Source organism: Aptenodytes forsteri, unplaced genomic scaffold (genome assembly GCF_000699145.1).
Source record: "Aptenodytes forsteri isolate BGI_AS27 unplaced genomic scaffold, ASM69914v1 Scaffold97, whole genome shotgun sequence".
NCBI classification, from domain to species: domain Eukaryota; kingdom Metazoa; phylum Chordata; class Aves; order Sphenisciformes; family Spheniscidae; genus Aptenodytes; species Aptenodytes forsteri.
This window is the reverse complement of record NW_008795036.1, coordinates 543,601-560,596: the sequence shown is the minus strand read 5'-3', so window position 1 is coordinate 560,596 and position 16,996 is coordinate 543,601. Positions and strand designations below refer to the sequence as shown.

General features: G+C 38.1%; 1 protein-coding gene across 1 annotated transcript in view; it reads left to right on the top strand.

Moving 5' to 3' along the window:
• The window catches only part of LOC103896741 (dynein heavy chain 5, axonemal), a 152,017-nt gene that overhangs the window by 128,644 nt on the left and 6,377 nt on the right, over positions 1 to 16,996 (top strand). Inside the window, exons 60-61 of the mRNA XM_019471358.1 lie at positions 6,595 to 6,727; positions 16,300 to 16,508. Of these exons, the coding sequence (XP_019326903.1) occupies positions 6,595 to 6,727; positions 16,300 to 16,508 (342 nt within the window). The remainder of the gene's footprint in view (positions 1 to 6,594; positions 6,728 to 16,299; positions 16,509 to 16,996) is intronic.

Below are 16,996 nucleotides of genomic sequence, written 5' to 3'. Positions count from 1 at the left end.
TACCCCTGGGAAATATGTGCAGTGCCTTTTAGTCTTGTAAAATGCACACACGCTTGTTTAATCCAAATTTCACTTCTAAACGGTTTGAACAAATACTAGTTTTCTCCGGCATTTCTTCTGTTTAATCTTGGTCTCATTCACTCTCATTCCTTCTTGGTTTATTCACTCAGGTTATCCACAGGAAACACACATAGAGTAGGCCTCCCCTTTTCAGTCACTTCCTCAAGTGTCTTAGCTTTGGAGACAACCAGTTATGGAGCCAGGAGATGTAGTGAAGTATAGTTAAGGACAAAGAGTCTGGAGGGTTTATTTTGGAAGTTCCCCCCTGCACTCTTACCTTGTCTCTATTTTACTGCTGTATTTGGGTACAATACATACTTTTCCATGTGACTATAAAAAAATCGCCACCAATTGTTTTCGTTGCTGTTTCACTCTCATCATCCAGTAGTATGACAAGCTATTATCTTTTCTCATGATCTGCCCATCATGCATGCAGGTTTTTATTTTCTTGTAAGCAATCATCTTTATGATGATGCTCACAATTAGATAGTTCTTTGCTTCTGTACCACTTCTCTGACATCTTCTCTGAGATTCAAGGAAACCTCTTTTGCTTCAATTTGCTTGACAGCTGTTCTCTTATGATTTGAGTAAAGAGATCCGTATTTGTACACGGCAAGGCAATATTAGGTATTAATACTTTAGCATCAGCTTGCTCCCCCTCCACCCCCCCTCTTCGTTCTTACAGGTACAGTCAGAGAATGTCCTGTTGGATCTACTTTTTCCCTCTGTGTTTCTTGTAAATGTATTCTGAGCTCAGGATGTAAGTTTGTTTCATTCTCTTATCAATAAGTGTAGATACCACCTCCTCCTGGTGATTTCTAGTTTTCTCAGGTTCTGTACATCTTGATCTGTGAATTGCACTTCTCTTTGATTAATCACACCACTCCATTTACACACTGTTTCTTCAGTCCACATTACTGATGGATGACATGGTACTTTTCCACAGAACCATCCAAAAATTACGCTTTGTTTCTGTATCATGGTAGTCATTCCTTTGCTCTGAGTATCTACAGAACATCCTCTGGTCATTTTCTAACAGTTTATTATTGGTAATAATGTGTTCCTCTGTACATCTCTTTGGCTGTGTCACCTGCACTACAATTTTGGATTTTACTTCTGCAGTGTTATGAGATTTGGCATTATTTCTTGCAGTTCCTGATTCTTCAATATTTCCTTCTTCATTTTGCCTAATAGATTTACCCTTTCTCTCATTCTCTAGGTCTTAGAACTCGTTTGAGTCTTTACCAATGCTTTCTTTGTTAGAGGGGAGTATCCTTTTTCTGCCATTAGTGCCCAGTTCCACCTCTTTGCTGCAGTTGTTTATGTCCAGGAGTGTTGCCACCTCTACACAATAAGCAAAAGATCTGTATCAAATGTGATTCTCATCTGAACTGAAGCTCTGTTATTCTGGAACCTCTTAGAAAGGGTGGAGATGGCAGGAGTAAGCTGTAAAGAAAGCTACATTTTTAAATGAAAGATTGCATAAACTGGCAAAAAAAAAAAAAAGGTCTAAAATGCCAGAAGAAAAAAAAACCACACAAAAGGGAGAGTTTAGATGTTCTCTGAGGGAAGAAGCCACAGAATTTTGCAGAAGCTACGATATAATAAGCAAATGAAATTACAAGCTTGCAAGCATAAGGAGTGAATGGATTATGTAATTACTTCCTGTGTTGTGTGAAAAAAAGGGAATGGGATGTGTTCTGGTTTTTGTCACTTTTAAGTCAACATTTGGTCATTCAGGACATTATTACCTATATCCAGGACATTATTACCTGCTAGATCAGTTTAACAATCCTGAAACAAATAAAACTAATACACTAATTTGCAAGAGATTGAGGGAATGTGTCAAAAAGAGTTCCTATGCATGCCTCATTGGATAAGAGCAGTAAAAAGAAAAACGTTCATTAGTCCTAGCAGTGCAGCTTGGGTTTGCTTTTAGAAGAATATTGTACTCTAGTAAGGCCATGACATGGTAGTCTTTGGAAATAGAGTTATAGAGATACTATCAGTGCAGAAAAGGAAAAAAAAAATTAGGAAACAAATGAAGGTAATTAAAAGCAAATACTCTTCAGGGAAAATGACAGGTGCCTTTGCCATCTTTGATCAGTTCTTGTGGCTCCCTTTAGAAGGTGTGGAGTGAATTTGCTCAGAGTTAAAACCCCAACAGACTAGGTTAGGGACAGATGGTACTGAAACCAATTATTTGCTGACATTCAGAGCTCCGGATTGTACTTTCTCTTGATACATTGTGAATCTAGAGAAAATTCAGGCTGTCATACAGAGGCCTTCATTTCTCAATTATTAGCCTTTGGCAATGACTTCAGAACCAACAACTTTCAAAACAGGACAACCGTTTTACCCCATGATATATGCTGCTTCTTTTGTTGTTGTGTTCTTGTAACGCTTCCTCTCAGCAGTCAAATAACTGACTCAATGTCCACCCAAAAGACTATAAACAAAACAAGTCACCTTTGCATGCTTTATCAGACTGCAGTTTGACACAAGTGATGGAAAAGCAAAAGAAACCTTCCTTCTGACCTAAAACTGTCTTCATTTTTCTTGCTCCAAAGGCAGAGGCAGAGTAAGAATTCTGCTTTCATGACCGACCCCCTTTTGCGTCTGGGTCTTGCCTCACAGGTAACAGAGAGATTAGTGGTAAAATGATTAGGTCCAGTCAGTCCATGTGAGTGAAGATAGATGCAAGAATAAATGTCAGCCTGTCACACATTGAGTTTTACAATGAAAATGATCCTTGCAACTTGAAAAACAGCTTGCTAGGGAATACACATAGAGACATTCCAAAGATACTGCACTTTATTGGATGTTGGCTTTTAACCTAAGTAGCAATGATTTTTTTTCCTTAAATATTTTTTGTCATATTGATTTCATTTTATCCTCTGCTAAGACTATGACTACATTAGCAAGTATTGCATGGGAGTAGTTCATCTGAGGACCCCAGGCCTGCATTAGATGTTTTATTGGGGAATTTACTTCGGTCTAACTCCAGTCTGGGCCTGTAGGCTGAACACCCATTAGTGGCTGGAGTACGTTAGACTCCCTGAAGCTTACCTTCTGGGTTAGTTTAATTTGAAGCTAAGCCAGTTTGTATGCCTGGAGTCTACTTTTCAGTGCAGTTTTTTTGGTACAAAAAAAAATTCGGGGTCTGAACTGAAACACTAACGTAGGTGCCTTGTAAGGTGTCTCTGGTTTACTTACCAACCCCATCAGAGATGGTGGTCACCCAGCTCTAGAGCTTCAGCTATTTTCTACGTATTTCACTGCCCGCTTCCTTATATACAATGGGGAATTGGTCCTTGACACCACTTCAAAAGAGCTTGGACTTGGACACGCCTTGAGCTTGTCTTTCTTACTCAGGTCTCTTATTTAGACCATCTCACAGAATGATGGACTTCCCATTTCTGCTGACAAAGGGTATAACAAGTAGGCAAGTCTAATTGAAAATGATAGCATTTACTGAAAATGGTAGGCAGTTACTACTACAGTAACTTGATCACTGATCATTAAATGACTTGAGTTCGGCAACTGCTTTTCTGCTGAATGTCCTATAAAGTATGTGGTGACAAAGGAGTTGGTGACCTGAGGACAGCTAAGAAATGTATATAGAGGAATCTGACACAGTGGAGATATGCATTGCAAAATCATGTAGACAGAGCTATTAAGATTATGATTTTAGTTGCCCCTTTCTTAAATCATCTTGTTTTATGTTAGATGATAGCTGTTTCCATAATGAAAAGGAGATGTTGTAAGTGGGCTTTATGGAATTAGTATATTAATCTCAGAAAGGCTATTTTGGTTAATGAGTTTTGTCTTTTGAGGTTTTTTTCTGTCAGTTGGGATCCATCTCTTTATGTCATAATAAATACAGCACTGGAATTACGTCATCTGATTGCTTGATAAGAATTCTAATAAAAAACCAGTCAGTCCTACCTCATAGCTGGTATTTAAAGCTCATCTTAACAGCAAGATTTCCAAGAAAGGCACTATGTTACACCTAGTAAATCTCACTGCAGATCAGGCTTGATTTTTATACAATAAGGTAGGAAGTATGTATTTTTTTTTCAGTTTTCATATCTGGTTATACTTGATGCTCCAGGCTGAGTGCTGTGAACATATCTAGGACGGATTAACAAATTTCTGCATTATTGGTTCAATCCGTTATTCAAAACATTACAGCTATTTTTGTAGGTACACGAAAATAAATCAGAAGAATGTTTAAATTCTGAGAATTCACTAGTTAAACAAATTGTGCGATTATCAGTACAGTAATATTTTAGAATATTTATTTAATCTTCTCTTTGTAGATTCATAAATACCAATATTTTGGAAAATAGCCCCTCTAACAACATCTTCCATACAATTTTTCCTCAAATGGGAGAAATTCTTCCTCTAAATGATCCCCCAAAAGGACACAAGCTTTATACACTAGAAAAAAGTGTATTTCTTATTTAAAGGATAAAATGCATGGACTATATTCTGTATAATTCCTTTCTTATTAAGTGGCATGCACTAGACTTCTAAGTATTCTAGAAAAAAAATCATCAAACTTTTTTTTGCTTTTTTGGTACGAGGGAGAATTATCAATTCCTGTGAAATTTTCAGAAAGCAGAAGCTTTCCCTGGACTTTGTATGAAAAAAATCAGAATACTTCATTGTGTAAATTATCCAAGAGTTTATTGTTGTCTCAGCTCTAGTCTCGTGATTTTTTCTAGTCTCGTAGTTTTTTTTTTTTTTTCCTGGTAGTTTTTTCTTTTTTACAGGAAGAAACAGATTAACTCAGTCTGTAAAATGAGTTGTCACACTGCAAAGTATTAGCATAATTGGTTGGCACCTGTTTCTTGGACATTCTGTCTGACAAACTCATGGGTCCTTGTGATTAAAATATGATGAATAACCTTGCTGATAGCTGTCTCCCAAGGAGAATAGCATATAAAGTTGAAAAAGAGTATTTTATTGGGCTTGGAGTTGAAACTTGAGAATTGGAAATTGTCAAAGCATTTACTCATTTATACTAGCAATTATAACTACTCAACTGCTATATTATATTCATCTTGCAGAAACTTGCTATTCAGTGTAATAATAAGATCTTTAGTAATGTTCACTATGTGCATATAATGTATAGTATACATAATAATGTATACAATGAGATATATGAGTATATCTGGAAAAACACAAAGCAAAATCCAGTGGACTTCTGGCCTTGATGAAATAGCACGCATTATACCAAATCTTGTGGCTTCTACTTGGCTGCAGTAGAATTCCAATGGTATTCTGCTCTTTGAAAGAATAGACTTTCTAACTCTTTCTTCATCTTTTGTTAGTAAGCTCAAAATAAGCTCTTAAATTATTTTAGCAAACTGATCTTATGGGTCAACTCCTTTATGATAAATTAATGGCCATATGGGTATCTGGATTTAGGATCTTATTTTACTGCTTGAGATCTCTTTTTGGTTCCAGAGTCCCCTTGCAGAATTTCACCTGCAGAGGGAAGGAGTGACTATGGCAAAGATCAGGGTTCAGGCTGCTTCAGTGTGAAAGATGATGCATGTGGCTGAGTGGTAGCGAGTACAGAGAAAAGGCCATGGGCTTTCTGAAAGCAGAGTCATAGTGGGGAAAAACACTTGAAAGTCTTAAAAATCAAGAATTCTGGTACTATGTGAGGTATAGGCACCATGATTTCTGCAGGTGCCACTAAATCCGCTCTCATGCACTGTTGTAGACAGTGATCTTTGATGTACATGGAACATACAGTGTATGTCTGAAGCATATTGTATATGCATCATATGCTAAAGTGAGACAGGGAATGCTTTTGCTACTGTTGCTGTGACATGTCCTTAAGTAACATAGGCAACTAATGCCATTTTGAAAATGTTCTCTGCTGAATATGAGTGAAACTGTTATCCTTAAAAATTAAGAAGGCCAAAAGCTTCTACCTACAAAATGGTGCACATAATGGTGTAACAGAATTCTGTGGCATCTGTAATATTCCTGGCAATCTTGCCTCTCTAGTAATGCATCCATGAGCACCTTGTCTTATGAGTGAGTCACGTGCTATTGGAAGTAGCTGCTTTTATATATCATTGTGCTTGCTAAGCTGAACTCCACTTTTAGCATTATTTCAACTCAGCAGGGCAAGAAGAGGTGAGAAAGTTCACCTAGCACAATTTGGAAATATGAAGAAGTTACCATCAAACATGCTTTTGTGTAGCATGTGGGTTTTTTTTTAAGATCTAAGACCCTACAGCCTAACAAGGACAGAAGGAACTGCTGTGTCCCTTCAAAAAGAGGGAACTTTCCCTCCTTAGAATGATGGAGGAGCTCCTTTTGGTAAGCTAATGAGTCACAGTGTGCTAAATCTTACTGTTGGCACAGGACCTGTACAACCATCTGTTACATAAAAGTTTCTTTTGTCAGGAATTATGCGATACAATTGGAAAAACATCCTTTTGCTTTCAAAAATTATTGCATGGGAAACAGGAGATTACATTTTATAATCGTTGCACTATTCTTGTTTAGGTGAAAGCCCAGCTTCAAAAGATGGGAGCTATTCAACCCATAAACATATTTCTCCGTCAGGAAATTGACCGCATGCAACATGTTATATCAAGAGTTCGAACTACACTGACTGATCTCAAATTGGCTATTGATGGTAAGTTACAATATTAAAAATCATACTAATTAAGATGCAATATTTATTACTAACGGTTGCTTATACTATATAACTAAATAGGTATTTCCCCTCCTTTCCTCCCTTTCTACCTCTTCCTCTTTTGTTGTCTCCCTCCCCCCTTTTTTTCTCTTTTTCTCTCTTTATCCTATGACCACTAATTCTAGCCCTTAAAGCCTCCTGACTGCATCTCTAAGGACACTCCACCTTAACTTATTCTGTATGCATGTGCTCCAGTATTGCAGTTCACGTCCCACAGCACTACTACACTTCTGTGATTCTCTCTAGGATCTCTACAGAGCTCAGAGGAGCTGAATTGTGTGATTAGGTCCACAGGTCATGTGCCAGGTCATTTATGAAATTAAGCTGAGACATAATGATATAGAACAAGGTAGAAGTGTTGCTGCTAAGTAACTGTGAGACAGGGCACTCAGGAGGCCAGGTGGTAAAGACTCTAATTTAAGGTGAGATTTGCAATGTTCGTGAAACTGGTTATACCAAATAGGATATCTCTAAATGGAAGCTGAAGGGAGTGGGAGTGCCAGTCAAAAGAGAATGATAGCGTTCTGCTTTTAGGAGGTAGGCAACAGCACTCTGTATCTCTCAGAGACAGGAGTATTTGGCTGAAAGTGAGCAATGGTGAGCATAGTTAAAGTAAATTAAGAGTACAGGCAACTAGAAGCAGATGGAAAATTTGATCAGAAAAGGAGTGAGGAAAAAGAAGGGATGATGATGTTACTGTCTGCTTTTTGTTTTCACTTCCCATTTTGTTCATCTGCAAGAGTTGAAATGTCCAGGAAGGAAAGTATACTGTTGCTTAGCCAAGCTTCTTGAATTAACAATAAATGAAAATGAAGCAGGAACGGTTCAGTTCCACTGGTTAAGATCTCACTCAAGTCTGCTGTTCTACAGCAGAGAGGCAGAAAATATCTGAGACAGCAAACTCAGGGAGGTCAGAGTGCCTCAAAACTAGTCCCTTCTGATATAGGTGATGGCAGTACTGTGATCTGTCTTACTGGCGTTTTCCAGTCTTTTGACAATAAGTCTTTCATGAAGGGAGATTTTTTTAAATTTGTATTTTTGTTACATAAGAATCAAAAGGGATTTTTTCCTATCATTTGTATGATTCACCAAGGCAACAATGCATGCTTCAGAAACATCATGCCTATAACCTGTATCTAGGAAAGAGGTTCATAAATGTGCCCAAGGCTAATTAGCTTCCATATCCTGTAATAATCTATGAAAAGATCAAGCTGGAAGAAACAATTGTCCTCTGTTTCAATACTGAGCTGAAAGTTCCCTTTTATATGTGCATAGAGTCCCTTTTCAAGTAAATTAAAATAATGCTTTCCATCCAAGAAAGTATTAATCTGTCCTTGATTGTGACAGATATATTTAAAGTCTCAAAATGTACAATAGTCTGCAGAGGGGTGGATAGTAACATAATTTATTTGCACTTAGTATTCAGTTCCACAGTGGGCACAGTCCTCTACCAGGTGTTTAATCAAGTTAATGCTGTAACTTTTGTGCAATCCTCTAAAACGCTATAATTTTCTTAGTGACAGGCAAGTTAAATATAGTGAAAAATTGCTCTGAAAACAAAACTGGATGTATAGGTATCAATAATGATTAATGGCTTCTGGGAGATTCATGATACATCAAGTGCATGTGGTAGACTATTAATTGGGGGATGGAAAGAACATTTAGGCACTCTCTCTTGCCTCAGCAAAGGGGAAAACCCCAACCTTTCTCATACTAGATTCTCCCCCAAAACTAGTCAACTGCAGTCTCAGATCATCTGAGGTGCTCCTTTTTCTTTACAATGAGGTAAACTGATCTGCCTGCTCAAACAGGCCGTGTGAATTTTGACATCTGCCCTGGTCATGCATCTGGCTCTGGCTTCACGAACCTGTTAAGGCCTGAGCACCCAATTACAGCAGATCTAAATTTTCAAACAAATTTTGTGTTTAAGAATATAGCGCATCTTCATGTTGTGTCGTGTAGCTTTGTAAAAGGAGGTCTGAATATTTGATTCTGCAGTTTGGATGTGAATAGATGGACCTTGTCATTTTGCTGTTGCTCACTGAGTTACATTTGAGGTAATATAAAGCTCTCCTCAGTGGGAGCCCATGTGCAGCTGAACATGAGGGATGTTGGGGGGATTAACAGAGCCAGTTTTGTCCCTCTATCCAGAGGGCAGATTAAGCAGTGTACAGCTTTTGGGAGGGGTGAGGATGCTCAGCATATGTCCCAACATGTTTGTTGGCAGCTGTGCCCCACAAGCCTGCATCTCCACCAATAAACTTTGCTGCCCAGAGGGGTGCTTTTTTTGGATCAAATTGTAATAATTAGATTGTAGCTGCACTTTGTACTCTCAGTTATGTCCCAACCATTGGTTCTGTTTTAATTACTTATTGATTGCCCAGAATTTATTTCACAGTTGGTATAATACAGAGCTTCACATAAATCAGAAAACAGCAATGATGATTGTCCTCTCAAGTGACCTAAATAGAGGCTATGTTCCAAATAGAGAAATATTTTTCAGACAATGAAAGAGCTGTTTTCTCATCTTTTCATCTGGGGAGCTGTAAGACATGGGGCTTGAACCAAAACTCCAGATTCTAATGGATTATGAACATCAGGTCTTGACCCCCTGGCAGAAGGTGACCATATTCTTTGTAGGGCAGTATATGAGCTATAGAGATCCTGTGTACATGCCCTATCTTCCTCCTGTGGAAGCGTAGATGCCTCTGGCACAGAATACTGATACCCTAGCTGTTTGTTGGGGAGTGGGCACTTCAAACCCCCTCTCCCACTAATGAAGATAGTATCTTTAAATGCAGTAAAATCTAATGACCCATTCAGTTATTCCTAGTCTCTTAGAGTTTGTTTGAGTAGAGGGGAACTGAATGTGGCCTATCTGTGAGATTGGGGCAGGTTCTCTTTATTTCTCCATCCACTGAAGTAGGAGTGGTAAGCGTGGTAAGTGGTAAGATGGCACCCTGACATGTCTTCTATCAGTGAAGAAAGTGAGAAGAGAGATTCTGTGTTATCCCTAGTCCCCCTTGAGTGGCTTCCATGAATCTCAGCGGTGGAGCATGCTTGTAGTAGCACTGAAAGTGGATATTGAATCCTTGGCAATGGAAATAAGCACAACTTTTAATTTGGTATTATTTCCTGATTTTTTTTAACCTACTTAACATTCTGTTTAAGGGCTTGTCCTGAAAGAAACAAATGCTTAACTCATTTATTTATTAGTATATCTAGATTCTACTTTGGTCATAAAACTGCATCCACTTGGCATTTGTTTCTGGTACTTTATAGCTTTGTGTTTTCAAACTAATCTTTTGGAACTGCCTACTTCATGAACAAGTGAAGGCCATACAAGAAACCTTGGATTTGCTATCCTTTCATGTCATATATGTGGCACATGATCACAGAACTCCCGCTGCTATTTGTGCAGTACTTGCAGAGGTAGGAGAGAGAAGTCCTTTTCCTGTTAACGTATTTCCTGAGAATATAGCAATCCCTCTAAAAGCTTTTACATGACTTGTAATGTGTAAAGATTTGTTTCCAAAGGCCCAGAGTTTTTGTTCCTTACATTTTTCTTACTACTTGCAAGACAAGCATTGTGCAAATACCTACAGGAACCAGAAGACAAAGAAGTGGAATCAATACAAATAACTACTTCAGAAGTCATCATGGCATTTGTCATGGAGAAGCTCTACCAGGCTTAAGCAAACTTTCCACTGCAACTACAATATGGCACCCCTCACGTTACAAAGCTAGCATATTTTCATGCATATAATGAACACCATACATAACCTACATGCCAGGACTTGAAAAAAACATCACAGATTACTCTTATCCTATACTGAAAGAGAGGGCAATCAGAGCTTTTGGAATAATAGCATCAGGAACAAGGATACTACTAAGGGGAGATGGGACTTTGCTATTTGCCCTCTTTTTACCCACACAGATGTATACCATGTGCATGTTCTTTAAATGACGCATGGGTTATATGCATGAAAAATCATTAAAATTAAGACACTATCATGTTTCAGGTATATGTTTATGCCAGGTTGAGAAGTGTGAGGAAATACAGGTGAGACTATTGAGACAGAAGGTATTGGAGAGTAAAAAATTACGCATTTTTGTATGTGTTTCTAATATTTTTGGAACTTCATAATTCAGACAAAGCTGAATAATAACCGTTAATAACAAGGCCTTGAGGAATACTGGTGCATTTCACTGGTTTCTGTACATGTCAGTCATTGATTTGCTACCTTATTAAAAACTATTTAATTACCTGCTTTTAGCTCCTCACCATCCTTATACTGCATTGCTAACCAGCGTGTTGGCCTTAGGTATTGTCATTCATATAAGAATTTGTTGAAACACCCAGAACTTCATGTAGACGTGAGGTAGCATATAGTTCTACATAGATAATAGGAATTACTTAGAATCCTCTGATAATAGGAATCACTTAGAATTTCTACGTCATCTACGCAAACTCGTGTTAAGCCCCTGAAAGAATGAGGTAAAGGTTCACTTTTTTTTTCCAACTCAGAATACCATGATCTTGATGGTAGCGTTTGCATCATGTTGCTGCAAGGAATTTCTGTTCATTGTATGTAGCACCTTACAAGAGGGATATAAATGAACTCCAAAAGAGCCAAAAGAGGTAGCTGATAACTTATTCTAATCTATGCGGTGAAAAACTGAAGCTCAGGAAACTGGTCTTGCCAGAGTGCACAGGAAAGGTAGTTTCCCGCAAAGGGAAGGAGTATGGACTCATTCCCACTGGCTGGCTAAGTTCTGTTTTGACTCGTAATGCTTAAGACTGTTAACTAATACAATTTTAGTTTGGCCTGCTGACGATGCTAATAGACTTTTGGATTGAAAGATCTTGGGCTGTTACCTTACTGATTCTTACAGTATGTGTGTACGACTGGTAGGGATCATCTGTGTATTCCACTTTTGGATGAGGATTTTATTTGAAGATGATTAAGAGCACTCAGTGAGGACATTAATGGAATGTAACAATAGGGAATTCATTTGAGGAATGGAGGGGATGAGTCTAGTATGTCTTGTGGCATAGTTACTCTTGGCTCAGCAGCTCTCATCCATTATTTACTTCTCACCCCGATAAGGATGCCAGAATGCCTCCTGTTGTCTTTTACAATGTGTGGCTTGTTACTTCTGGACTTCTTAGTAAGTGTTATGTATGCTTGCCACGATGCTGGCCAGGACAACTGTTTAGAAACACACATCGCACATTTAGGACAAACTACAGAAAATAGTTTATCTGCCTGTTCTATTACTTTAGCTCAGGGTAATGATTTGTATTACTTTATAGGGGGTGTGCATGGATTTCATCTTCAAATTACTGCTTAAAAAATTTTATTTTCAGTCCTTTGGTGGGTGTAGCCAAGTGCATTTAGTACTGGAGCTGGTGAGTTTTCAGAACAATTTGCAAGGTTACTTTCAAATTGCCTTCTTACTGACTGAAGGAATTAGCTGTTGCAGAGAATCTAGGATTTGTGTGCTCTTCTGTGTGAAAAATCGCATGCTACTCAAGTTTCTCAGTTCCTTTCATCTCTCCTGACTTGAAGAATTAAATCAGAGGATTCTGCACCAGAAAAGGAAGGTGGGAAACAAACAGAAAACAGAACATGGGCAAAAGTTAGGTGCAGCTGGAGAGAATACCACAGTCTACAAGTAAAAAATGGAGTGTGTTGTGCATTGCAGGGCTCAGCTGCCTGATTTATTCTTCCTGTTCTGGAGACCAGGTGCAAAAGGAGGTGATAAATTGTTGCGGGCCTTGAGATTAAAACAGCATGGTGGAGTTAAATGAGCTCCTGAGAGCTTCCTGGGAATCATCTCCAAATGCTGAAGTGCCCAAGTGCTGCAAGTGAAGAAAGAGGGAAATACCCAAAGAACTGCCTGAAGCAAAGAAGTTGACTTCTTTCAGCACAGGAATGGTAGTCACTGAGCTAGCGGAAACATACTAAAGCTTGCAAAAAAAAGATTAAGTTTTAAGTATGGGGAAACATACATTAGCTTTTATTGTTTTTATCTAGTACTCTGTATACCTTGTACCTTTGGGTGGAAGAATAAATAATGCTTTCTTTAGGGAAAGCACAAGCAAGTTAGCTGTTGCCGTAAGGCAGAAAGGGAGGAAAGCTTATGAAGTTACAAGCAAGTTGGGATTTTCTCTTCAACACGTTCAATGAAGAAGAGGGAGTTGCAGCTTGGTGGTGGAGGCAAGGAGTGACTGGTCCAATAACAAACCTGGTTGCTTGGGAGGTAAACTTGATTGGGGATTAAAGGCTGAAAAGATCAACTTCTATAGTTGCAACTGTGACAGTCAAGAATGGATTGATGCTTTCACTGAGCTTTTTCCTCTGTGTACTGTTAAGGCTAGCTTAACAGACTCATTGTCTAGCAAGTATTGACCTTAACGGATGGTCTCCAGTGTTATTATAATGATGTCAGCTATTGATAAACTGTACTTGATGGAGAAACTAGCTTCTTCTCATCTCATTTATATCCTACATAATTATTCTGGTTGTTCTTGATTCTCATCTGTGCCTGTGGGAAGAGAATCAGCCAGTGGATTGATGCTTTTTTTGGTTCACGCTGCAGTTTAAGGTCCTTCCTTTGTTCCTAACTTTATCCACTCATTTAAATGAAATACGCACATTTTCTAGTCCAGATGCAGGCTTTCCTAAATGGGAAATTCAAGATGTAGATCCAAATTTTACAAATTCCACAGTTTTCAGGTTCAGCTTGTGGTAGGTATAGTAGTGAAAAGGGGCAACTCCATGAAATAATCCAAGGTCCTAATGTAGTCCATTCAAAGCATTATATCTATTGAATGAATCACCCTAAAACCAGATCAATTTAAAAGAACGGACTATTTACTTTAATTAACAATAAAAATCAGTTATCCTCAGAACTGAGTAGCTTTATTTGGCTTATTCACTAGACAGCAATTGGATAGATTTAGATGTGGTTTAGAAGTGAGACGTTATAAATTTAGGGCAATGAAAAAGGGGAATCCTAATTTCCAAACTGTGTATACTGTGCAAACAGTATGGTTGTAGTACATATTATTTTTGAAGCATGGAAATGCCCTAATGTCTTTAACTGACCTGACCTTTCATCAGTCATTTTCAAATGGGCTTTATTCCGTTCAAGAAAGGGAATATCACAAAGTAAACCCCAAAATAACCAAGTTATAAACAGCTGCCCTGTTTGATTCATAGAACATTCAAGCCTGTCATGTTAAGTTCATAGGACATTCAGTCTCTGTGTATGGTAACCAATGCTCTGAGCTTCTCAGAAGTTAAATGTGAGAAGCCTATGGTGTTGTGCTATTCATTCAATTTATCAAATACAGTTTTTCAAACACCTGTATCACCTTTCTCCAGAAACATGCCATTTTTTTTCTCTTGTGTTATCAGTTTTATTTCTGACAATTATTTTATTTTTTAAATTATTTTTATCGGAGTATTTTAGCTGCAGGAATGCATCCCAACACCGACAGATGTCATTTAGTGCTGAAATTCGAGCACTGTATGCCTACTGCCAGAGATGACACCCACTCACTAGGAATATTTATGCAGCTATATGGGCAAGGCCAGAAGTGTGAACATACCTCATCCTCAAGAACACTGTGGCTTAGTGTTCTCAGCAGCTGCTCTGAGTCATAACGGGCAGACATCCTAAGAGATTTCACCATGCTTTGGGGCAGAGACTGGTTGTATCTCCCTATCTGAAAAGCTCCAGCCTGCCCACAAGAATAGAGAAGAAAATGTGGCTCTCTCACAACCCTTGTTGCAGGAGAAAGTTGGCTGCATGAGCCTGAAAACAAGGAAGAACCAGAGATGAAAGAGTTCTTTCTTTCTTAGTTTGGATGGTAACGATCCCCAGGGCTCAAACAGGGTGCTCTTCACTTGTTTTCTGCCCTCACTACGGTTGCTCCGAAGTTGAAACCAACATGTGTTGCATGACTTTTCTTCACTTTTTCTGCCTCCAGAGAATAAAGTGTATGGTGTAATATTACATTTTTCTAGGCAAAGGGGAGATGACACAGAGTGGCTTCTTTCTTAAATTTTGGTGCTTTTGGTTGTGTGTTTGAGAAGATTTATACCCAAAGAGAACGTTTATTAATTGTGTTATAAAAGACTCTTAGCTATCCCAAAACATGATTCTGAACCTGACTACGAAGCCATTACAGAGAATGTGGGATAGGCAGTATTTTTTAATATTTGCAGGTTTGTAAAAGTTGATGGTTTTCTCCTAGCATTTGTCGCACAAAAAGAGGTGCATCTAAATGAGAGCAGGTCATTATCTGCTAGAAGAAATTGAATCCTGTTTGCCATTGCTATATAGTAGAAAGTACCAGATTTGCACACACTGTTACACAAGTGTTTAGGTTGGCCACTGTATTATTCTAAATTAAAAGCTGGTGTTTGGTTTCTGGATATTCTTCTCCTTACCCTGAACTGCCAACCTGCCAACCTCAATGGAAGGAAGGGATTTGAAATGCTTACTTATTACAGGCCACGTTTCCTTACAGGTATGTTTGGATGGGCCACTGCAGTTCTTGTCTGCAGTCACCCAGACCACTTCCCTTTCCTTTACATGTTCTGTGGTGGAAGCCACCTAATTCTGTTTGGTATCTCATGTAATCCCTGTGGCAATTACAGCAGTTGTATGTATGATGATACATTGAACATTGGTATTTCATGACCATTTAATTGGAATGGGGGCTACCAGACCAGTTTCTATAATTTAAAATATTTTAGCTGGAATAGAGAAGACATCCTGAGGCATGGCTATGTGCCAGCTCTTAGTACTATTGAGAGTACAAACTGATAAGAAGTAGGAACTTCGGGCACACGAAATGGTGAGTGTCACTGAAAAATCACTGTCTTAGTAAATGCCAATATTTTAATGGACACAACAGTACTATGCATGGAATATGTGAGTATGCACTGCGACTGCCAAAAAAATTATAAAATCTTTCCTCTAGCTTTATTCTACATACTGCTTTCCCATTGAGAATCTTGATAATGGAAATGTACAAAGTTATCATTAATAGCAGTGAATTTCATGAATATAATCACTGTCACTACATGTTTAGGATATAGATGAGTTACACAGTATATCTCTATCATTGATCATGTATGTAGGAACCATTAAAATATATTAAAAAGTTTTAAATGATTAATCACATTCCAAACACAGTGTGAATATAATGAATATAAATATTGTGTGTGAGGGAGAAAGAGCTGTTTAAAAAAAATCTTTATTTCTGATCAAAATAACAGAAGAAATATCATTTATCTTGTCACCTCTAGCTTTGAATCAAGTCTTACAAGTTTGAGCAAATTAACTGCAAACTGATAAGACTTTAGTGCAACACGTGTGCAATTAAGGCACAACAAAAGAGGGTTTATTAGACTCAGAATGTAATTTGGAAGTTTTAATTGCCTTTGCAAGCTAGGGGAAAGTTCATTCTGAATGTTTTACTTATCTTCCAGGAACCATAATTATGTCAGAAGAATTGCAAGATGCTTTAGATAATATGTATGATGCTAGAATTCCAAAACTATGGTTTAGGATTTCCTGGGAGTCGGCTACTTTAGGATTTTGGTTTACTGAGCTTCTTGAAAGAAACCAGCAGTTCAGCAGTTGGCTTCAGGATGGCCGACCAAACCAGTTCTGGATGACAGGATTCTTTAATCCACAGGTAAGATTGCCAGATTGGTCTTGCTAACTCCTATGTAACAGTTAAATTAGATCTTGAGAGAACTTCAAGCTGACTCAATCATGGCTATATGAAGTGTAATCTAAATTCAATTTTTAGCATAAATGTAGGATAAACTAACTTCAACATTCGTTGAAGAAATTTTTGCTAGACCAAAATAACGTTACTGAAATAATGGAATGCATCTTCTGGTTGCTTTAATTATAGTGTGGAAATTGGGTGAGTACATCTTTTCACATTTCAACGTTATCCTCCTTTTTTCCCCTCCTCTGCTGCAGTAATCTGTTTTTCATTCATTGTATGAAAATCCCTTTGAGTACAAAACAAGGTAAGTTTCAAAACTTCGACACGGGAAGAAGAGATTTGGACTTGGCTCTCAATCCTTGCAAATCAGTTCCTTGAAATGGAAGGTTTGTTATTTATACCACCCCAGAATTGTGCCAGACTTGGTCTGCAGAGACATATAAAAA